Below are 24,483 nucleotides of genomic sequence, written 5' to 3'. Positions count from 1 at the left end.
GGGTTTGACGTGTCAATGTTTGGGAGCAGCCTGGCGCAGCAGCTGCCCGGGGCGCGCGAGTCCCTGCTGCTGCCTGGGCCGGAGCTGTGCGGGTGCCAGCCGGCGGGGGATTCGCGGCGGGCACTGCAGAGGAGGTGAGGGCGCTGCCGGGGTGTGGGGCGGCTGGGACGGCATCTCTCCAATACCCCCAGCCAGCACCCTGCACTCAACACTCACAGCGCGGGCAAGCACACGCTGAGCTGCAGAACCCCCCGAGATCCCCGCGCGTGGGGAGACCCACTGAGCTTCACCAATCCCCCCCGACCCCCCGCGTGGGGAGACCCACTGAGCCTGCAGCACCCCCTCCCCCCAGACCCCGTGTGAGGAGACGTGCTCTGGGCATGCAGCACCCCACAGCCCGTGCAGGGGGAGACGCGCGCTGGGCATGCAGCACCCCACAGCCCGTGCAGGGGGAGACGCGCGCTGGGCATGCAGCACCCCACAGCCCGTGCAGGGGGAGACGCGCACTGAGCTTGCAGCACCCCACAGCCCGTGCAGGGGGAGACGCGCGCTGGGCATACAGCACCCCACAGCCCGTGCAGGGGGAGACGCGCACTGAGCCTGCAGCACCCCACAGCCCGTGCAGGGGGAGACGCGCACTGAGCCTGCAGCACCCCACAGCCCGTGCAGGGGGAGACGCGCACTGAGCCTGCGGCACCCCACAGCCTGTGCAGGGGGAGACGCGCACTGAGCCTGCAGCACCCCACAGCCCGTGCAGGGGGAGACGCGCGCTGGGCATACAGCACCCCACAGCCTGTGCAGGGGGAGACACACTGGGACTGGAACACCCCTGCAACAGGCACCTAGAGGCACACACAACACCCACCCTGCCATTTAGGCACACTGGGTTAAAGCCTATAGGGGAGCTTAAGATTGAACTGGATCTGCTCACCCCTGTTAAAAGCCCATCTGCCCTGTCTTCACTGCTATTTTAACTTTGGTTAGCTAAGGGGAGTAAGAACACACTTTTTTTGCGGTGTAGACCAGAGCGCACAGCCACTGAGGCATACTAGAGATAGCGACACACACGTTATCAGACCAGGACGTGCTACACAGACATTCAGATGTACTCTGATACCTGAACGCTTAGATACACACAAACAAGAATTTTTGCTAACATTGAAAATAGTTTCGTTTTTGGTGGGGGAAGGGGGTGATGTCACATGACAGAAAGTGATCTCGCTACTGCTGCCTGTAATTTTGGTCATTTTGCACATCTGGACTTTGAATAACTGGGCTATATCTTGGAGGAGCTGAATAAACACCCCCAAAGAGGGTAGCAAGACCTTACATTTTATTTGGGGAGGGAAGATGTCTGCCTTTGGATTCTCTAAAATGGTGTAATACATGAGTTTTAAAATCTTTTACTGATTAACTACTTTTAGAATTTTGAAATACATGTTTTTAAGAAACTACTGAACATGGCAAAACCATAAACAAGGAGAACAACAGTGAGGAGAAAAAGACATCACCAACTTTAAAACATTCAGTTCTTTTTAACTACTTACATTGTTGACTGGCTAAAATAGAAACTGAATTACATGTGCGACTCATTTGTGACTCAGTATTTTAGCAATATAAATTACACAATAGCAATCTAAAACCAAGCAATCTAAAGCAGAGTGTAAGCTCTTCCCTAACTGGCAGAGAATTACCAGCTGACACGTTCTTTCTCTCTGTAGCGTGCAAAGCCCCTCACCTGAATTTTAGACTATATTGAAACACTAGTATGTGTGTTCCTTTCGTATTGGACAGCTAATGCATGCTCTTTCTTTCTGAACAGAGAACTGAAGGGCAATCCAGACATGAGGAAGGTTTTGTTAGTGGAACCTGTCATCATCATTTACACTTTTGCCGCCTTCTTGACCGTACCGCTGATTCAGCAGTATATTTATCGGCGGCTATGGGAAGAAGGAAGCAACTCCAGTTTAATAGAAAATAACAACACGACTTACTGTGAACTAAACAAAAGTAACCCAGCCTATATCAAACAGAAGGTAAGGAGGGGGAAAGGGGGAAGTAGGAATAAAAACATATTACAAAGGAAAATTTGCAGTGAGTACTAGATAAATATTTAATTAACAGTGGCTTAATTTTTTTTTATATTATGCTTTCATTAATATTTACATAGTACCATAGGAGTGTATAGTGTTTACAAAGAATCAGTTCAGCAAGATGCTGAGGACATTCAGTTCTCTCTGAAGTCATTAGGAGTTGAGGGTGCACATTATCTTAGAGCAGTGGTTCTCAACCTATTTACCTTCGTGGGCTGCATATGCAGGGCCGGTGCAAGGATGTTTCGTGCCCTAGGCAAAACATCCACCTTGCGCCCTCCCCCGTGCCTCCGCCCTGAGGCGTCCCCCCACCCCGCAGCAGCTCCCTCCCTCCACCCTGAGGCACCCCCCTTGTGGCAGCTCTCCGCCCTGAGGTACCCCCCCCAGCTCACCCCTGCTCTGTGCATGAGCACCCCGAGTACACCGTGGCTGCTTCACTTCTCCCGCCTCCCAGGCTTGCGGTGCCTAAGCTGATTGGCTCCGCAAGCCTGGGAGGTGGGAGAAGTGAAGCAGCTCACCTCTGCCCCGCCTCCTCCTCGAGCACACCGTGGCTGCTTCACTTCTGCTCTCAGGCTTGCGAAGTGGCCATGGCGTGCTCGGGGAGGAGGCGGGACAGGGGTGGTCTGAAGCGGGGAGTTCCCCTGCATGCCCCCGCCCTTACTTGCTGCAGGTGGCCCTCTCCGTGCTCCCCTGCCCCAGCTCCCTCTGCCTAAATGCCGGTGGTGACCAGGGCGGCCAAAGATCTGGCCGCCACGGTTGCTGCCAAAGAAAATGGCGCCCCCCAAATGCCAGTGCCCTAGGCGACTGCCTGGGTCGCCTAAATGGTTGCACCGGCCCTGTGCATGTGCAGCTCTCTGTGTTATGTGGTTTGCATCTACACAACATATATACTACCTATATGGCCCTGAGGATGTGCCACAGCTGTATGCTGATTGGGCTGCAGGTTGAGAACCACTCCCTTACAGGGTTTGGTCCAAAAAGAAGATATTGCCCTTATGCTGAGAAGTATAGAAACTAGGGCCCCGATCCTGTAAAGATGTATGCATGTGTTTAACTTTACACAGTGTGATTAGTACCTTTGACTTCACTGGACTACTCCATGTGTCAAGTTAAACATGTATGTCAGTCTTTGCAGGACCATGGCCTTGGTTAGATAAATATAGCATTATACAGGGAGAGATGACATCAGACAGGGATGAGGGACCAGAAGGAGGAAACTAAAGAGAATTTTAAAATGTGTATTTAACTGAACTGATCTTTCAACAACTTTGAAGATCTCTGATTTCTCATTCATGCCAATGGTGACATTCATTTCTTGTATTGTCAGAATATAAGGATGGTAACTCTTCATTTGATTGTTAATGATCCTTTTAAAAATATTTAAAGCATATTTTAATATTATTTGTATTATTTACTCTTTTTAATTAGATACTGATTAGAATCCCCTGTTACACCACCGCTTCCTTTACATTTAGCGGAAAGTAGTAGTTGACATGGATTTGTGAGTTATAAAAAAGGCATGTGTTAATAAGAGACCATCAGCTGACATCATTCCGAAACCAGACAAAGGGATTGTTGTAAAACTCTACGTAGCACTTGAAGTGAGCGATTTTGCTCAAACCTAGATCTGAATCTCTGGGATGCTACCATAAAATTACTAATTAAGTATTCTGCACTGCCCTTTCTCAAGAGTGGAGCATCCAGTCTACCTAGCCCATTTGCTATATATAACAAGGGCATGCTTGTCAATGCCATATGTGGACTCCATTGAACTTGCTCAGAGGAACAGCTCAGACTTTTTACCATGACAATGAGTTTTTCCTCATTTGTCAGGAGACTAGTCAGCTAAGGAAAAACTTATAAGAGGTAAAGTTAATTTTTTTTTTTTTTGGTTTGGACTGACAGATCAGCCAAGGTAGGCCATTTCTGACTCCCATTAATCCCCTTTAATATTGATTACTTGGCTTCTACCTCCCAAATACTATCCTATGGGAGTCAGAGTCCAGTAGAAGCATAAACAGCTCTTCCTGGCTGACCCAAACTACAGAGTTTTATTTAAATAGCAAGAAAGCAGCTGTGCGTGATCAACAGCTGCAATTGGGAAGAGACTCCAGCAGCTCTCTGGTGATTAGGAGTAGGAGGCACCTTTTAGCAGTCTGTTAATCAATGTCGAGATGCTAGTAGGCACTGATCACACTAGTTCCCCAACATGTAATTGAACACAAATAAACTAAAAAAATCTGAGGCTGGGCTTCCAAGACCTTACTCACCTCTCTTCCAGCATCATACAGCATCAGAGCTAGCTATTGAACTGGAATAACTTTTCGAGCACAGGAGGAGGAGACCACGTGATTTCTCCACTCCTCAGTGCTTTAAAACTGTTCTTTTTGGAGGGAAAGAGAAGCTTCCATTGCAAGTCAATTTGACCTTTTATTAGCTTGACCTGAAACAGAACTCATGGCCTCCTGACGTTCTTGTGAAGTGGAAGCCTGTGAATTCTTTTATCTAGATCGAGGTTTTTTGCCCCAGATCGAAAAAGGATTTATGTCCTACTGTGATCCACAATTCACCTCCTCAGCTACAGCCTAACACTATAGGCACCTAATCTCACTCAGCACCTAAATGTTCACTGTAAAAGTGCCCTAGCTGTCAAAGTTTGTGCCTCTGGGCATGTACATTGCTCCTGTAGGTAGGTGACCTGACATCTGTCTCATGCCTAAACCCCACTGTGATCCTCAAACCAGGTGAAAGTAGGTGTTCCCCTGCCTAGCTTGCCTGCTGGGCCCAATTCGGCAAGCATGCCTAACTCTTCACAAAATAACCAAGAGGAGGATACCTCCCTTTATAACCTTTAGCTCAGTGATTAGGATATTCACCCCAGATACAGGAAACCCTGTTTCAGTTCCTCCCTCTGCCTTGTGAGGAGAAGGGATTTGAATAGGGGTTTTTCACTTCTCTGGTGAAAGCTCTAACCCCTGGGCAACAGAATATACTGAGGTGGGTCTCTCTTGCTGAAGCCATTCCACTTTGTATTAAACAATTAAATATTAATGGGGCTAGGCAAAGAGTGAGAATGTGCTGGCTTTTATGGATCCTATTCTCAGGTGCCTACCACTCCTCATAAATTGTATAGGGAACCTAGACACCTAGCTCAAGGTTTGTGAATTCCAGTGATTTTTCCAAGGCATCTAAAAGTTGGGATTGTGAATCTAGGCTTTTTCTCTTAATAATCTTTGTACATCACCCACAACAGGTATTTTCATCCAGTATTAGCTCTTACTGCATCCTGTCTTTTAGGCAGATGAATTTTGGCATATTGTGATACTTTCTCAGGGTGTCCAGAACCAGAGTTCACCGTGTTACCCCCTGCCTAAGAGACTGATTTGCTGTTTTTCAGTTCTTGGGCACTCATGATCAGTTAGCCACCCAAACAAACTCCTCATAACTTTTCCAGCCCTTACTTTGCCTGCAAGTTTAAGTCTTGGTGTATCCCAGTCCCCGAACCTCCCACAAGCATCCCTCCTCCCCCCACCCCCCCATAGTGTCCAGCCACTGTCACTGGACGCTCTCAGTAATTACCAGGTAAGCTGCCCCTAAAGAGTGTACACACAGCTGGGTGGTTACAACTCAGGATCAGGTCCTTTATAGCAACACAGCACTGTAAATGTTTATTAACAAAGAACAGAGAATCATAGATTCATGTGAGTATTGAGAGACTAAGGGAAACAAAAATGGTTACAAATAAAACAAAACTATAATACACTTTCCAGAGATAAAAACTTAACAGGCTACAACCCTTGTCTAAAGTAGTTTCTCATCCTCAGAAGTCTTTCTGCAGAGCTTCCTGGTTTTCAGTCAATCTGGGAACTATTCCTTCACAAATCACCCCCTCACTAAGAGTATTCCTCAGTGAAATGGATAACAGGAGTTGTTCTTGCATCCCTATTATAGCCCAGTAGACCTTTGAAAGCATTCCTGCTGTTTGTTCTCCACTGTGCTGGTGCCATATTGTGTACATATCCCTCCTTCCCCCTGTCAACCTGTCTTTCCCGTTTACTTTACGTGCAAATATAGCTTCCATTGTTTTATGACAGTGGTAACTATCTGTCCTCCTGGAAGAAACTTCTTTCTCCTTTTGTTTGGTTACAGACTTTAAAGCATATTATCAGTACATATACACAGTTCATTGTATAGTATTAATACATACACATCACAATGATATTAATGGCCAGTGTGTCATTAGTATTCATTTCATACCTGACACAACATTCTTATGGATAACTACTGTCACAGCAATGTGTTAGGTGCAGTGAGTTTGTCAGGCCTGATTGGAGTTGCTGACAGAACAGTGAGCCCTTGGCCAGTTGGCATTGAGGGGTTCTTAGTGTCATTCGTAGGCTATGTTTACACTACAGACCTTACAGTGGCACAGGTGTATGCTGCTGCTGTAAAATCTTCCGTTTAGCAGCTCTATGCCAATGGGAGAGAGCTCTCCCGTTGGCATAATTAAACCACCCCAACGAGTGGCAGTATCTATGTTGGCAGGGGAGCATTTCCTGCTGACACGGTGCTGTCTGCGCTGGCGCTTCTGTTGGTGAAATTTATGTCAGATGGGGTGTAGTTTTTTTTCATATCTCTGAACGACAAAAGTTTTACCAACAAAAATACTATTGTAGACATAGCCATATGCTGCCATGTTGTTTTCATTACAGCAACTACAAAACCTATAAATGATGAAAAATCTGCTAGCTGCAGATTTCTGATCTGGAAATTTAGTTAAACTTCATAAAAACTTAGTGTGTTTATTTTTTTTTTTGTAGTTGACATTTGCTGGAAAGCCCTGAAATTCAAGCTTTTTTCAAAACATGACAGTGCATGCTTAGAAAAATAAAATTTTTCCACTACAAGCAAAGCATTGAAAAAAGTGCTTCTTAGCCATGAGTCAGCTGAATTTCAAATGGCTTCTTGCAACAAGATCATTGTGAATTCACTTTTTCACACAATTGCTCAGTGTAATTATTTGACATAAAGGATGCATAATAAATAACTAGTTTTACATTCAAAGTGTTTGGATAACTCCTTTCAGGGCAATGGGTCTCCAGTAAGCAGGATCTTGTCCTGCAGAACTTTTCTGTTGCCCATGCCCTGCCAATTTCCAGTTCCCATTATTTCATCACTACAGGCCTCAGGTAGCTGTAAGCGCTGAAATACTCACAAATTTGTCTGTCTGCCTGTGTTTTACACCACACATATCATCATAGCATTTGAGCATGGAATTTTTGCCCTGCTCATATAAATGGCAAAATCCCCATTAGCTTCAATGGGGCCAGGATTTCACACTGAGAGAGAATTCTATCTGCAAGTGGGTGAAAACATTAGGCTGAGAAATTTAAACTCCAGACACTTTGCTGAGATTATATTTGCACCAAGTATTCTGGATTTTCCTGGGAGTCCAAGATACTCATGACTTTTATACATAGATGCCCTACATTTTGCTGTGGTGTTCCTCAAATTCTGTTTCTATCAGCCTCTCAGGAAGAGACAAATTATCCTCTCTGTTCATCTTGTATAGTTCCTATGTTTGTAGAGTTGGGAGGGGCTTTTCAACAGTGTCAGGACAAAATGAGAAAATAAATTTAAGACAATAGGAGAGCATTTGGGGGTCTAAAGTTATATAATATTTAGTCAAAGATAGATAAGGCCTTTGCGGCACTTGGAGTCATTATCTCATGGGCTTTGGGGAAATGTATTCATTTTATAATTAATTAAAAAGAGGTTCAGAATTCACTGGACTGAAAGCTGGTGCTTTCTGATTGCTGGATTGAAGAAAATCTCTTTTAACTGAGCTCAGAGGAGTTATATTGAAACATTATTTATCATACAGTGCATGCAGTGTCCTTTGCTAGTAAGTAACATTCTTTAATTATACCAGCCGCTATCAATTTGTCCTGTCCTGGTTATTGTTCAGCCTCAGGAACAACATTCCTCATTTAACTTAATCCTTATTTAAATCAAGGGATTCTTCATTTTCATCCATTTAATTCTGTATTCTAGGATGTTTTGTTCTGTATAATCAGAGTGCTGTGGATGCAGATTAAGAAAATAGGACCAGATTCTCTGCTGCTCTAAATCTGTGTAGCTCCATTGATTTCAATGGAGTTGTGTTGGTTTGAGCGAGCTGAAGAGTTGCCCATAGTTTTTTATGTTCATTTTCATTTACTTTATAAATGCTTGAACTGTTCATTGATAGTGTTCCTGCATTCTAAATGGGGCATGTGTCCCCCGCCACCCCCTTGAACTAGATCAGATGGTGCAAGTCAGGGTAATTCCAGTGAAATTAATGGAGATGGGTGATTTACAGGAGTTGAGCATCTTGCCTCCTTTTTTGCGTGTGTTGGACTTTCTCCTCCCAAACTCTCTCACATATACCATTTTCTCTTCTTGTTTAATGTTATGAAGGGTGTTGGGTTTTTAGCTATCATATCTGTATGAGTTTTAGACTGTTTTATGGTATGGGTTATTCAGCACCCTGAGCATTCCTGTGTGGGATAGGGTGGGACAATATGGTAAAGTAGAGTTTTATTACTGATGTATTGGCATTTCTATGATGCTCATCACTGTGGTGTGCCAGCTATAGTATTGGAGTGCCAGCTTTAGTAAAGAAACATTGAATACAACACGGAACATCCTACGGTTCTGTTTGCTTCTTAACTGTACAAAAAGTGCTACCCATGAATCAATTTTTTTGCTGTCTTCACAACTGCAATTAATCCTTGTCTCACAAGATGCCTCTGCTTTGTTCATTATACCCATTTGTCTGCAGGCTATTGCTTCCCTTCCCATTGCTGCTGTCTCTGCAGAGCAAGTAGTTTCCCTTCTCATGCTCCACCCTCAGGATAAATTACTTCTTCTTCGAGTGATTGCTCATATCCATTCCAGTTAGGTGTGTGCGCCGCGCGTGCACATTCGTCAGAAAACTTTTACCCTAGCAACTCAGTGGGCCGGCAGGTCGCCCCCTAGAGTGGCGCCGTCATGGTGCTCAATATATACCCCTGCCGGCCCACCCGTTCCTCAGTTCCTTCTTACCGCCCGTGTCGGTCGTTGGAACAGTGGAGCGCGGCTTAGCTGACCTCCACTTCCCTAGCTACTCGTAGTTCTCGTATATAGTTATGCAGTTATAATCCTTTTATATATATATATTTATATAGTTATACATTTTTTCTTTGCTAACATAGTTAGTTTAGTAATAGTTAGCGGGGTTCAGGAAGTAGCCCCTTCCATGAACCCGGTGCCGGAGCCCATGCACGGCTCACCGGGTTTTAAAATGGGCTCGGCCTGCCAGAAGCCGATGCCAAAGGGAGATCCACACGACTCCTGTTTGAAGTGCCTCAGGGAATCACACTTGACAGCTAAGTGCCCCATTTGCAAGGCTTTTAAGCCGAGAACAAAAAGGAGCGGGACTTTCACTTACCCCTCCACCTTTGGCCCCGAGCGATGATCAAGCGGCTGGCAGAAGCGCCTCCTCGGCACTGGACCCCGCCGGTACTGCCAAGGCCTTTCGGCACCGGCTGTCGCCAGCACTGAAGTCGACTCGGCACCGCTCCCTTCCTCCGAGGTTGAGAAAGGCACCAGCAGGAATCGTAGGCTGACGGCTCCCCAGCACGCGCCGTGGTTGAGCCCCCTGCTCCTGCTGCTTCCGTGCCACCTGCATCGCAGCCAGAGAGCTCGTCTAAGTCGGATCGCCTGGCACCGACACCTGCTGAGGCACCGTCGATCCTGGCCCCACAAGGGCCGTCGAATCCGGTGCCTGATGGCTCCCCGGCACGCGCCGTGGTTGAGCTTACTGCTCCTGCTGCTTCCGTGCCAACTGCACCGCAGCCAGAGAGCTCGTCTAAGTCGGATCGCCCGGCACCGACATCCTGCTGAGGCACCGACGACGTCGGCACCGTCGATTCCAGTCCCACAAGGGCCTTCAAATCCGGTGCCTGTCGGCTCCCCTGCACGCGCCGTGGTTGAGCTTACTGCTTCTGCTGCTTCCGTGCTGACGGCACCACAGCCAGAGAGCTCATCTAAGTCAGATCGCCCGGCACCGACACCTACCGAAGCTCTGACGACCTCGGTACCATCGATCCCGGTCCCACGAGGGCCGTCGAATCCGGTGCCTGACAGCTCCCCAGTATGCACTGTGGTTGAGCCTGCTGTTCCCTCCACGCCGGAGACATTACCAACGGCGAGGGATCTAATTGCCATGACAGAGTTGATGCTGCCTGACCCCGGCACCGCCGGTGCGGGTAATACAGTCTCTTCATATGACCGTCCTCTGTCAGCACAGCAGAGCGGCACCGTTCATGATCACGGTCCCGCAGACACTCCAGGTCCCGTCGGCACTTGCAGTCCCGGTGCTGTTTTCCTCATCGGTACTGGTTGCACTCGCCGCACCGGTCGGTATCCCGTTTGCCGACCCGCTATCGGCACCATTCTGACTCCCGGCACTGCGACAGGTACCTTGACTCCTGTAACCTCTCCCTGAGCCTCGAGATCTCGGTCGACCTCCCGGCACCGTTCTGGTTGCAGGTCTGGATCTCATTCCAGGTACCGGTACGCCTCCCGGTGCTGGTCCCCAGTGCTGAGCTGGGCAAGGTCCGATAGAGTCAGAGACTCTGCCCGTGCCTTCTTTTAGTACCTCCATGGCCATCCGGACACGTATCCGTGTGATCCCACATGCGCAGGTCTTATGCTCAGGACCACGATTCTGATACGCCCCCCGACAACCTGAGGTGGAGGAGGTCCCAGAGGTAGAGGACCCGGTATGGGGCCCTCTAAGGGGTACGACTACTCGTCTGTCCGCTCTCCTCTCTGCTCACTAGCCTTTCAGTCTGTTAAGGAGAGGTATTGGTATGGCCAGTGGGCGCCAGCCCCAAAACTGAAGGAGGCTTGGCGAATGAACCTGCTTGGCCGCCAGGTGTACTCTGCAGAGGCTCTGGGTAGCAAAGCAACAAGCCTTGCTTAGCTTCTATAAGTATAGCACCTGGGTGAAGGTAGTTTAGTTTATGGAGTTTCTCCCTCAAAACTCCCGCCAAGAGTTCGCTGCCGTCTTGGAGGACGGGGGAAAAAGGTACCCAGAGCATCCCTCCAGGCCTCGTTGGACACAGCAGACTCAGCAGCCAGGACTCTGGCCTTTGGTGTCGCCATGAGGTGCATCTCATGGCTTCAGGTTTCAAACCTCCGTCCGGAGCCGCAGTATGCCATTCAGGATTTACCCTTTGTTGGTAAAGGCCTCTTCGCGGCAAAGACAGCCCCAGGCTGCAAAGCCTGATGGACAATAGGGTCCTAATGCGCTCTCTCAGCATGCATATGCCAGCGACCAAACGCAGGCCTTTCTGTCCCCAGCCGCCATACTCTGTGCCTAGCCAGAGACAGGACTTTGGCAAACGGCGAGGCCAAGGTGGTCGCAGACAAACGTCAGGACCCCTAAAGAGCCAAGGTCAAGGTCCCTCGCATTTACCACTGGGACCAAAGACGAACCTTCCAAGGTGCGCCTGAGGGCGGTGTACCAGTCACAGGCCGGGATCCCAATCCCGCTTTCTCCTGGCGTGGCCCCAGTTAATTTCAGATCGCTGGGTCCTGCGCACGGTGGAGCATAGGTACCACCTCTAATTTGTTCCAGCCCTGTCCCCCTTCAGGGACCCCTCTCACGAGCAATTCCTCATACAAGAGGTGCAGACGCCGACTGATGAAAGGGGCAAGGGGGTTTACTCCCGTTATGCCATAGTCCCCCACTCGAACGGAGGTCTCAGACCTTCCTAGTCCTGCACGGACTCAACCAGTTTAGGATAAGGTTGAAGTTCCGTATGGTATCCCTGGGAACCATTATTCCATCCTTGCCTCCTGGGGGCTACTATGCCGCCCTCGATAAGAAGGACGCGTACTTTCGCAACGCCATCTTCCCTCCGCACAGGAGATACCTCCGCTTTCTAGCCAACCGTCAGTACTTCTGGTTTACGGCCATAGTCGCTGCCTACCTTCGCTGATGTCGGATATGTGTTTTTCCGTATCTGGACGATTCGCTTATCCGAGGAGACTCCGAGACACAAACCACTCAGCACGTGGGCATCGTCATGGTCTTATTCACAGGTCTAGGCCTGATGATGACTATAGAGCAATCCACTCTGGTTCCCACGCAGCGGTTGGACTTCCTAGGGGCTATCCTGGTCTCCTACCTAGCCGGAGCCTGCTTATCACAACTGCGGTTTTAGGCGATGGCAACAATCATCCGAGGTCTGCAGGCTTTCCCAACGACCTCGGCTCGTACTTGTCTCAGTCTCCTGGGTCCATGGCTGCCCGCAAGTTTGTAACCAAACACGCCAAGCTCCGCCTCCATCCTCTCCAAGTCCGGCTCACCTTGGCGTACCATCCGGACAGGGAGCCAATGGTCATGGTAGTCACCGTTCCCTTGAGCACCTTAGGCTCCCTAGAGTGGTGGCTAACTCCTTCCCTGGTGTGGGCAGGGATGTGGTTCCATCCGCCCCAGCCCTCACTGCCCCTGACGACGGACGCGTCATCTCTCTGCTCGAGTGCTCATGGTCACCTCCGAGCTGAAGACCCCCCAAAAATGAGAGTAGTCCGCCTGGCGTGCCAGGGGTTCCAGTGGCAGCTGCGAGGCCATGGTATCTCGGTGTTTACAGCCAACACAACGGCCATGTGCTTCATAAATAACCAGGGAGGGACATGGTCCTCCCCCGTTTTGTCAGGAGGCCATCCATTTCCAGGACTTTTGCATGGCCCACTCGATGGAGCTGGTGACATCCTTTCCCCAGGCGTTCGGAACGTCTTGGCGCTTTGACTCAGCAGGTCTTTCCTGTCTTACGAGTGATCACTCTGCCCCATGTGAGGCGTTCTGCTTTCCAGAAGTGGAGATGTTTCCTCACATAGACCTGTTCGTGCACCGCGAGAGCAGAAAATGCCAGATGTTCTGCTCCTTCCAAGGTCTCTCCTCGGGATCAATCTTGGACGCATTCCTGATGCCGTGGAAAGGCCAACTCCTTTATGCCTTCCCACTGTTCCCACTGGTTCATTAGGTCCTGCTCAAACTCCGCAGGGGCAGAGCGTGCATCATCATGATCACTCCAGAGTGGTCCAGGCAGCACTGATATACCACGTTTCTCGGCCTGTCAATAACCGACCCAATTACCCTGCCACCCCACCCAGACCTCATCACTCAGGGCAACGACAGGCTTCGTCACCCGGACCTGCAGCCTCTTCGCCTCACGGTGTGGCTGCTGCGTAACTGAGCCGGGGTGACAGGAAGCCTTCCACCTGGTCAAAGTACTGGGCCGAGTGGAAGCGTTTCTTCTACAGCTGCAATACGCTCGATCTTGCTCCTACTGAGGTCTCGATCCCCTCTATTTGGCCTGCCTCTGGCCTTCAGCGGCAGAACCTGGCGGTATCATCGCTGAGGGTACACTCGGCAGCCATCTCTACCTTCCAGCCAGGCTAAGGTGGACGTTCCATGTTCTCACACTCTATGGGTTTGAGGTCCCTCAAGGGCTTGGAGCGCTTGCACCCTCGGGTGCGCCGCCCAGCCCCAACCTGGGACCTCAACCTAGTTTTAACCAGACTTATGTCTCCCCTATTCGAGCCGTTTGCGACCGGCCCTCTGCTATACCTGTCTTGGACGACAACTTTCCTCGTAGCTGTTACATCGCCAGACGGGTCTCCGAGCTCAGAGCTCTTACGGTGGTTCCGCCGTACACTAGGTTTCACAAAGACAAGGTGCAGTTATGACCGCACCCGGCTTTCCTCCCTAAGGTGGTTTCGGCCTTTCATGTTACCCACAGCTCAACGCAATGGGCGCAACCATTGCACTCCCTGGACATCTGTGGAGTGCTCGCATTTATATTGCGCTGACAGAACCATTTCGTAAGGTGCCCCAGCTCTGTCACGGTAGCAGACCAAAGGGAGGGCTTGCTTGTTTTCCTCTCAGAGGATCTCATCTTGGGTGATGGCGTACATCCGCACTTGTTATGATTTGGCTCATATTTCCCCAAGCCACATGACCGTGCATTCTACCAGGGCTCAGGCTTCATCTGCCGCCTTGCTGGCTCGTGTTACTACCCACGAGATCTGTCGCGCAGCCCCATTGGTCCTTGGTCCATACCTTTGCTTCGCAGTATGCCCTGGTTCAACAGTCAAGAGATGCTGTAGCCTCTGGCTCAGCAGTTTTCATTCTGCCACATTTCACTCCGACCCCACCGCCTACGTAAGGCTCGGGATTCACCTAACTGGAATGGATATGAGCAATCACTCGAAGAAGAAAAGACGGTTACTCACCTTTGTAACTGTTGTTCTTCGAGATGTGTTGCTCATATCCATTCCACACCCGCCCTCCTTCCCCACTGTCGGAGTAGCCGGCAAGAAGGAACTGAGGAGCGGGTGGGCCGGCAGGGGTATATATCGAGCACCATGACAGCGCCACTCTAGGGGGCGACCTGCCGGCCCACTGAGTTGCTAGGGTAAAAGTTTTCCGACGAATGTGCACGCGTGGCGCACACACATAACTGGAATGGATATGAGCAACACATCTCGAAGAACAACAGTTACAAAAGTGAGTAACCGTCTTTTCCTTTCCTGACACTACTCTCCTTTCATGATGCTTGTCTTTCCTTTGCACCACTGCACTCTATAGACAAGGCCCTTCCCTCTTTTTGTGTTGATCAGGATGCTTCCTTTCTCACTGTCTAGGCCAGGGGTTCTCACAAGAAATTTTTTGGTGGCCACTCTGACAGTTTTTCCTAAAATACTTAATTAACTTTAGGAAAAAAAAAATGCAATGTCCAGATCATTGTAATTTATTTATGTAGGGAGGTTTTCAGACTCAGTAATAAAAATCATGTACAGCTCTTTACTGGACATAAACAGAATACAAACAAAATAAGGTGCTTTGCATGTCCTTTGTCTTTTTTTGTTGTTGTTTCTTTTGTTTTTTTGGTTACTGTTTTTTTTTTTTTTGACTTGGTAGCTAGTAAGTCTGCTCCTGTGAACACTGATATTTGTAGGTTTGTTAATATCGCTTTTTATAGCAGACTTATGCAGCCTGGGCAAGCTGGGGGTCAAATTAAGATGTGAATGGAGAATTGGGTAGGGAAGTAGTGGGGGCTGGGGACAGTGGAGGGCTAGGGGAGGCAGTGTGGGCCATGGGCGATGAGGGAGAGTGTGAGCAGGGGGCCGAAGCCCCGTGGTTGATGGATGAAGCCCAAAGCCCTGCAGCCAGAACCTGAAGCCCCATGGCTGGAGCCTGCAGCCCAATGTCCCAGCACTGAAGCTGGAAGTTTGATCCCCACTGCCCCTGGGAAAGGGGGGAACTCAGACTGGCTGCCTACTTTTCTGGTGTTTGTGGCTCCAGAGGAGGGCGAGGCCCAACCCCTACTGGTGGTCCCGAGGAAGGGGTAAATGCTTACCCCCGCCAATCACTGCCCAGGAGGCTGTGGCTGCAAGAAAAACCCTGGGTGGCCACATGTGCCCACACTGACCACATTTGAGAAACACTGCTATGCCGTATCTTGTTCCCTGTTCACAATCAGAAACTGGATGAAAGCAGAAGAAAGCTCACTTATCTGGTCCAAAACCTATTAGGGGGAGTTGTCAGGGACCAAAGGATCATCCTCCATTTTGACCTGATTCCAGCTTCAGGCTGTCAGATCCCCAGGGTGACTGTAGTGCAGGCAGGAAGGCCGTGACAATAAGACTTCTGAGGCAGCTGTGCTGCCATAAGGGTATGGGATAAGGGAGGCAAGAGAATAGTGTAAGGGGGCTTGCCCTTCATGTGAACATCTGAGCCTTCCATGGTTGCCTCAAGGTCTATTCAATTTTCTTCAGGATCTTAGAACACCCTGGGTGGGCGTGGAGGGCTATGCCTCCTGCCCACCCTGCAAGTAAACAAAGTCCAGTACCACCACTTCATGATACCTCAGAAGTTCCAAGTGAACTTTCAGAGTGACTTTAGTTCTTTTACCTTAGTTTTGATTCTGCTTGATAGCATGACATGGGGATTTGTGCACAGAGAACCACTTTCCTTCCTACCGCTGCTGTCTAGGCTGATCGAGTTACTTCCTTTTCAGCTGCTGGAGTGGCTGCCATTTGGTATTGCCTGTGTAACTAAACACAAACCAAGATCTGAATTTGCTAGCAACCAGCGTCAAATGCAAAATAATCAACTTTGATTTATATTGTTACTGTTTTTTCTTTAACTTTTCTTTAATTCTTTTCACTTACTACCATTAGTCGCAAACATGCCATTAGTTTATGTCCATCAAGTGTGTTTTTATTTTTAAACTTTTTTATTAAATTGAATAAAAAGAACTCAGAAGTTCTTCCTCCATTCTTGCATCTATTTCAGGGGTCGGCAACCTTTCAGAAGTGGTGTGCCAAATCGTCATTTATTCACTCTAATTTAAGGTTTCGTGTGCCAGTAATACATTTTAATATTTTTAGAAGGTCTCTTTCTACAAGTCTATAATATATAACAAAACTATAGTTGTATGTAAAGTAAATAAAGTTTTTAAAATGTTTAAGAAGTTTCATTTAAAATGCAGAGCCCCCCGAACCGGTGCCAGGACCCGGGCAGTGTGAGTGCCACTGAAAATCAGTGCATATGCCGCCTTCGGCACTCGTGCCATAGGTTGCCTACCCCTGGTCTATTTATTGCTATAATGCAGCTACTGTATCTTACAGGAATACACGCACAGCCTGATACCTCTCTTACTAGAGGTTAGTGATTCTGAGACTTTCTGAGCCTGAGAACTCCTTTCCTATGATTTTAAATGTATTTGCACCTGTTAGGTAAATTAAGCAGGTATTTCACACTGATGCTCTGCAGGAAGACTTCACAGACCTGTTGACGATCATAGAATCAGAGAAGTGTAGGACTCTAAGGGATTTCAGTAGGTCATCTAGTCCAGTCCCCTGTGCTCAAAGCAAGACTACTCATAACTAGACCATTCCTGACTGGTGTTAGTCATTGGAAGTTTTTAAGAACAGGTTAGACAGAGATTCCACAACTTCCCTAGGCTATATGTTCCAGTGCTTAACCACCATGACAGAAAGTTTTTCCTAATGGCCAAATGTAACCATCCTTGCTGCAGTTTAAGCCCATTGCTTCATGTCCTATCCTCAGAGGTTAAGGAGAACAATTTTTCACCCTCCTCCTTGTAACAGCCTTTTGTATACTGGCAGTGTCACTGGAACACTTTTTGTAGTAGGGTTCTGGAAGCCAGCTAGGGAAACTGTAAAGCAGTGGTCCCCAAACTTTTTACCTTATGCCCCCCTTATACCTGTCTGTGCCCCCCCCACACCTCTCAGAGCTGGGGCTCTGGGAGGGGGAACACGGATAGGGGTAAGGGGGCCTGGGGCAAAGTCCCTGAATGCGGGGCCGGCAGCTGGGACCCTGTGTGGGGCCAGGAGCAGAGCCCTGGACATGAGTTGAGGGTGCTGCAGCACCCCTGGTACCCCTAGTTCCCATACCTATGTGTACCAGAAAACTCTTATCATGTCCCCCCTCAGTCTTCTCTTCTCCAAACTAAACAAGCCCAGCTTTTTCAGCCTTCCCTCATAAGTCATGTTTTCTAGACCTTCAATCATTTTTGAAGCTCTCCTCTGGAGTTTCTCCCATTTGTCCACATCTTTTCTGAAATGTGGTTCCCAGACCTGGACACAATACTTCAACTGAGGCCTTAACAGTGTGGAGTAGAGTGGAATAATTACTTCTTCTGTCTTGCTTCTCATGTCATGGGATACTGTGTGGTAATATTAAGTATAGATATGTCAGTATGATTAGTTTTTATGCAATACACTAGAACCTCAGAGTTATGAACTGACCAGTCAACCGTACATCTCATTTGCAACTGAAAGTATGCAATCAGGCAGCAGCAGAAACAAAATAAAATTAAAAAAGAAGCAAATACAGTACAATACAGTACAGTATGTGTTAAACATAAACTACTAAAAAATAAAGGGAAGGTTGAATAAAAGATTTGACAAGGTAAGGAAACTGTTTCTGTGCTTGTTTCATTTAAAGTAAAAGGGTTAAAAGCTGCATTTTTTTCTTCTGCATAGTAAAGTTTCAAACCGTATTAAGTCAATGTTCAGTTGTCAGCTTTTGAAAGAACCACCATAACGTTTTGTTCAGAGTTATGAACATTTCAGAGTTATGAACAACCTCCATTCCTGAGGCGTTGGTAACTCTGAGGTTCTACTGTATTTCCTTTATGTGCATTATTATTTATTGATGTAGCGCTATCAATATGCAAGACACTTTACAGATAAGTAAAATATCATGGGCTCTATAACAATCCCATTCAGGACCAGATTCTGATCCCCTTGTCTGCATTAAATTGCATGTTTCAATATGATTATGTGTGGAGTAAGGTGCTACTCCCTATAAGTGGGAACCAGCATCTGGCCATAAAGTAGTAGTAGTTTTATCACCGACTTCAGTAAGAGCAGAAGCAGGCCAATGCCCCTTTGCTGAAGGGCTCACAGCATAGGGGCCTGAACTTACAAATACGTGTTCACAACAGTAGTCTTGTTAACTCCATTGCGACTACTCATCCAGTAAGGACTACTTGCCTGAATGAGTGTGTTCAGGATCATGTCCTGAGTTAAAATACAACAAGAAAGAGTGACAATATTAAGGGAAGGGAGAGGAAGGACAAAGGTTACATCAGTAGAATTTTTTGGATATGTAACTGCTTCATGTTTTTTTTCCCCTCTTTGCAGGAAGTCCAAGAAAAGGCCTCTCTTTTTCTCATGCAGTTGGACTTAACTGGTGCAGTTCCCAGCATTTTGATTGCCATTGTCCTTGTAGCTGATGGGGATCGTCATGGACGCAAAAAATCTTTAGTTCTGCCTTCAGTGGGAGCTTTTATAGCAAATGTTTTTCTCAGTGCACTATCGTATTTCTCCCTTTCCCTCTCTATTTTATTTGCAGTTGCATTTTTTGGTTCACTGTTTGGAAGCCTTGCAACTTTTCTCGGAGGAGCCTTTGCCTTTGTAGCTGACCTCTGTAATGAAGAGAAGCAAAAAACGATACGTATAGCTCTGGTTGATATGATTTTTGGACTTGTATCTGGATTAGCAGGGCTGACTTCCGGCTACTTCATAAGAGGATTAGGCTTTCCATGGACATTTGTGGTTGCTTCTCTGCTTCACTTTATTAATATTTTCTATATTACATTTTGTCTGGAGGATACAGTACGTGTACCTGAATTCCAGCAGCATGCATCAGTATCTTGTACTGAAGGCCTTAAAGAAACATTTTCTGGAGTGTACATACTTTTTAAAACTTCTACTTGTAAAAAACGAACTTTAATCATTGTATTGCTTTTTACATTCATGACGTATTTTTTTACCTGGATGGGTGGGAGTTCTCTTTTTACGTTGTATGAACTGGATGAACCTCTCTGCTGGAATGAACTCTACATAGGATATGGAGCAGCTGCATTCACTTCTGTTTCTCTGACCAGTTTTTTAGGAGTATACGTGTTTTCACGTTGTCTCAGGGACATCTATATCGTCTTCATCGGGATATTTTCTTGCATTGGAGGAATGGTCATGGCTGCCTTTGCTAAAACTACACTGCTCATGTTTTTAGGTGAGTTCAAAAGCAGGCCCTTTAGCTTCATGAAATATGTGAAAACTGTTATATTCTATATAATTAAGCCAGCTGATCCCTTAAAAAAACCTAAAGATATGTTAAAAACAACAGCAACAACAAAAGTAATGTTCAATCAAGTTCATACTGGAGTTTAAATGTAAATTCAAAAATGAAAAGTGTGATAAGTGAATGAAAGCACTTCCTTATTGCTTTCTCATTTTAATATCATGTATATACACTGAGTTTATGACTGTTTCTCTGTGCAAAGATAATTTAAGATAATTGTGTCCCAATACATTAATAGTTATAGTTTGAATCTTCTATCACTTTTACTATTTGGAGCCTTCAGTACATAAAATGCAGTTAGGTAATTTAAAAAAAATTGCAGTTCACCTTTAAATTCTAAAGTACTGTTATTTGAGTGACTCATGACTAATTAAATTGTTTTGCAGTGAGAGTGCCCTCTCTTCTATGTTTTATGCCCATTCCAGTCCTACGGTCCATGTTGTCAAAAGTGGTTCTGGCTAGTGAACAAGGTGAGTTAAATTTATTAAAGTAACAGTCATCAGGCATCTTAAAATAAATAGGCTTTAAATTATAAAATGTTTAGAACATACTTGTGTGAAGAGGTTCCATTTTTTTGCTTGAACTAGCTTTTTAAAGTAATTTCTTTAATTTCAGGTTATATCTATTATTACACTACTTTATTTCAGTAAAACCCTTGTGACTTTTGTTTCCAAGTTAATATAAACAAGATGAGATGTTAACACCTGGCCAAAATCTCTCCTTTGGGGGGAAAAAACCCTAAAAATTTGGTTGGCATTTGGTTAAAAATAGTGATTCCCCTGAAAACTTGAAGTGGCGTTAAAAGTAAAGATCTGTTATACAGTTGTAACTTGACACGTGCTTTTAACGTTCGGCAAGTTTTCACATTCAGAGAAAGAAATACATCTCATGTTTAGGTAGCCATTACAAATTATATTTAGAATGGTAAAGGGTGAATGGTCAACCCTTGAAACACTTGAAAGGGTGAAAAAAAACAATTAAGGACTCTAATACTGAGTTGTGCACCACTGCCTCATGGCTACAGTAAATTTCCCAAAGGACATAACATTAATTCTTTCTTATATAAAACCACGGATGTTTATATTTAAAACTAAAAACACTTTGTATAGTGTAGTGCAGAAATGAAGCCTGTTATTCTGCAGTCTTTTCACTGATGTTTAATTTAAAGATGGTAAAGAATGGCTTATTGTTTGAAATATGTATGTACCATATTTTGGCACCTCTAGCACCGAATGCTCACACAGAATTTTGAGTAGCCAAACTGTTACTTTGTGAAAGTGCCAGCTCATTTATTGCAAAAGAGTTCTCTTGAGCTATTGATATTTATAATATATTTAGCAAAACAAAGATGGTTTTTATCTGTACTGGTCTCTAATCATTCACATTGCCAAGAAACTACAAATGTGGAAATATCTTTCTTTAGAATTTCCTGTAGTTGAGTGGCTTGATGCAGGAGACAGTTTGCCTTATTGTGATTTACTCAAAGAGCTCATTCTGCTTAGCTTGACAAAGAGACGATTAAGAGGTGACTTGATTACTGTCTGTTTGGATCTACATGGGGAACAAATATTTAATAATGGGCTCTTCAGTCTAACAGAGAAAGGTATAACAGAATCCAGGGGCTGGAAGCTGAAGCTACAGAAATTCAGACCAGAAATAAAGCATAATTTTTTAATGTTATTTGTGATTAACTATTGGAATAATTTACCAAGGGTCATGGTGGCTTCTCCATCATTGGCAATTTTAAAATCAAGATTGGATGTTTTTCTAAAAGATCTGCCCTAGGAATTGTTTGTGGAAGTTCTATGGCCTTTGTTATACAGGAGGTCAGACTAGTTAATCACAATGGTCCTTTCTGGCCTTGGAAACTATGAATATGTGAATTTGTGTCCTCTTTATGCTTAATTATTATAGTTATTTTATCTCTATAGCACCATGAGCATATATAATGCTGTGCCATGGGCAGGCATGCCAAAAGAAGACATTATTTCCTAAAGAGTATACAGTCTAAAAGGGTAATCTGGATGGAGTATAATACAAAAAATGCAGATTGAGGTAATGTAGAATTTTTTTATTTCTGGAAATGGAGGAAGAGGATAGAGGCACTGACGTCTTGCTGGATTAGACCCTTGTTGAACATTAGCTGGAAGCTGTTCAGCATATAAAGGGTAGCATGAAAGAAACAACAAAGTGTGGAAAAGATGGACATAGAGAAAAAGCAGAAGAGCAGCAAAAGGGAAGAGATAGTAGGTGGAATTGCCCAGAACTTTGCAAGTGAGAATGAGTCGTTTGATTTGGAAGAACAGTGAGTGTTACTGAAAAGATTCAAGAAAGGAGATACAAGGGCAGAGTGGTTGTAAAGATAATCTCCACTGGCAACACACTCTTGTCACTTAATAATAATAATTGTGAAGGTGGTCTGCCTGTGAAGCATTCTAACAGCGATGCTGTTCAGAAATTGTACGATGTGGAATTGTAACTGTAGTGGATCTTTTGTATTTTTATTAATCCTCTTCTCTCACCAAAGTGAATGACTTTCATTTCAATACTTGCAGAGCACTGTATTGTTATCCAGATATTTTTATTTTAACAGGTGCTGTGTTCGCTTGCATTGCCTGCTTGGAAGTTGTGACTAGTGCCATTTCAGTCGCAGTTTTTAATAGTCTCTATGCTGCCACTGTAGCTTGGTTTCCAGGCTTTAGTTTCCTCTTATCAGCTGGTCTTTGTATTATTCCCCTGGGCTTCATGTGGTAAGTATATATCATAAAGGTTTTTTACTAGAGTAGAAATATATTTATGTATGAAATGAAGCTGGGTGGTTTAGTGGATAAATGTTGCCTTTCACCTGTTGGCTCCATATTTAAGTCTAACTTGAGTTTCCTAATGTGGGGCTAAATTCTACCCCTGGCTTCCATTGGTGTGAGTGAGAGCCCTGTTTGAGTGTGTGCCTCTGAGGGGAAAATTCAGCACAAAATGAGGGTAATCAAGGTGTATGAAAGCAGAGAGCTCAGTTTTGTTGTGTATTCTTGCCAATGGGAGTTATGGGCCTGATCCAAAGCCCACTGAAGTCGATGGGAGTGTTTCCATCCAGGCCCCTTCATCTTGATCCTGCAGCATTAAAATTAATAGGATCTTTGATATTGACATTTACTTTACTGAGCATGGGCTCAAGCCCTGTGTGAATAAATCTCCATGCATATCAGAAAAGCCAGGGAAGAACAAACTTATGTAATATTTACCCACACTGTATTTCAGTAATATTCAGGACAAATTACACCTTTCCTTGTGTTCATGTTATCTAAATTCACTTGCATTCTCTCTAACATAAACTATGCATTGCGACTTTGAAACATGAATGGAATTGACCAAAAAAAAAAAGCCATTCTCCCAGTTCATGTATACTCTTAGATTTATAGAAAGTTAAATATTTACTAAGAGGGATAGTGTTATCCTTCCTGAAGTCTTGTACCTTTTCACCTTGTGCCTAAACTTCACCGGCCTTTTGTTCTGGACTAGCTGAGTTTTAAGATCAGGGTAGTGAGACATGAAGAACACTTCAGACTTGAGTGCCTTTCAACATTTCAAAACCTTGGACCTGATTCACTACTGCATCACTCCAGCTTTAGGCCACTCTAATTCCATTGAATTATCCTGGCTTTAAATTGAAGTAATATAACTGTGATTCTGACCCCATAGGTTTAATGGAGTTGGAAGATAAAGGATCTCATCCTGGAAGTGGAGAGTATTTTAGAAAACAAAGATATTGAGGTGCTCAGATACTCTGTTAATGGGGGCCATATGAGTACTTTAGATATAGAGAAATATAACTTAATCTATAATTTCCGGCATAACTGGGAAAGCACCTTTCAAAAAGGCAGTGTTTTCTGTACAAAGGGTTATAGACACATACCAATAAATGAATTCATCTTGGATCCAGGACTATAAAATAGCATGATAGTTATTTCTGAAGGTCCTCTCTGCCCTCTCCACTCCAGATTAATGCCTTATCTGTGATATACTGCCCTTAGAATAGCCTCACTCTAACCCTGAGAAACCATCCTTTCTGAGGGTGTCATGCAATAGTATTATCTCAGAGCAGAAACTGCACCTTGTTCCAATTTGTGCTAAATCAGGCATGGTGGCTTAGTGCTTTTCACAGAGAACCAAAATGAGATTGTCTAACTCATGTTACATAGGGCAAGTATTATCATTGCTTTATTTATTAAGCCACCTGGACCTTTCTGTGCAGAAAGCCACTGGGTGTGGTGTTGGTGCTGATTCAGCAGACTGTACATTACTATCTTGCTAAAAATGTTTCTGTGTCTTATCTCTCTCTTCCAGCTGGCTTATGTGCACCAATTGGCATGAAGAGGACTTGGCATCGCCTGCATATGAAGAAGTATCCAGTGAAGAGAGTATTGACAGTTGAACAAAGAATTTACCTACCTTGGTTTTCTAGTCTGATGTACCTGGCACCACCTGTTACATACACACTGATAGGGGAGAGAGTGTGACAGTTGTAGATGAAATCTGGACAGTAGCCCTGCAACAATTACCATAAAACTGCTAGAATTCCCAGTCTTCCTATTTTATACGAGAATGAGTTTAATCCTTATACTTAACTATGCAAATACAGTGAGAGTGGCGGATCTTTATCAGTTTTTTTAAAGTATA

The 24,483-nt window shown here is 45.5% G+C and overlaps 1 protein-coding gene across 1 annotated transcript; it reads left to right on the top strand.

Annotated features, from left to right (window-relative positions):
* Positions 1-24,483, top strand: SLC46A3 (solute carrier family 46 member 3). Its single transcript, XM_030562759.1, has 6 exons — positions 1-134; positions 1,823-2,036; positions 18,867-19,740; positions 20,196-20,279; positions 22,403-22,559; positions 24,151-24,483. Exons 1-6 carry the CDS (start codon positions 16-18, stop codon positions 24,236-24,238), a joined length of 1,536 nt encoding a protein of 511 aa, XP_030418619.1. The 5' UTR covers positions 1-15; the 3' UTR covers positions 24,239-24,483.

Source organism: Gopherus evgoodei, chromosome 1, assembly GCF_007399415.2.
Source record: "Gopherus evgoodei ecotype Sinaloan lineage chromosome 1, rGopEvg1_v1.p, whole genome shotgun sequence".
Classification (NCBI taxonomy): domain Eukaryota; kingdom Metazoa; phylum Chordata; order Testudines; family Testudinidae; genus Gopherus; species Gopherus evgoodei.
This window is presented reverse-complemented; position numbering and strand designations above follow the sequence as displayed.

Excerpts from the sequence above, each read along its gene's own strand:
- SLC46A3 (XM_030562759.1), top strand. The coding sequence starts at position 16 with ATGTTTGGGAGCAGCCTGGCGCAGCAGCTGCCCGGGGCGCGCGAGTCC. Across the intron at positions 135-1,822 it reads CGGCGGGCACTGCAGAGGAG|AGAACTGAAGGGCAATCCAG; the intron begins GTGAGGGCGCTG and ends CTTTCTGAACAG. Across the intron at positions 19,741-20,195 it reads TACACTGCTCATGTTTTTAG|TGAGAGTGCCCTCTCTTCTA; the intron begins GTGAGTTCAAAA and ends ATTGTTTTGCAG.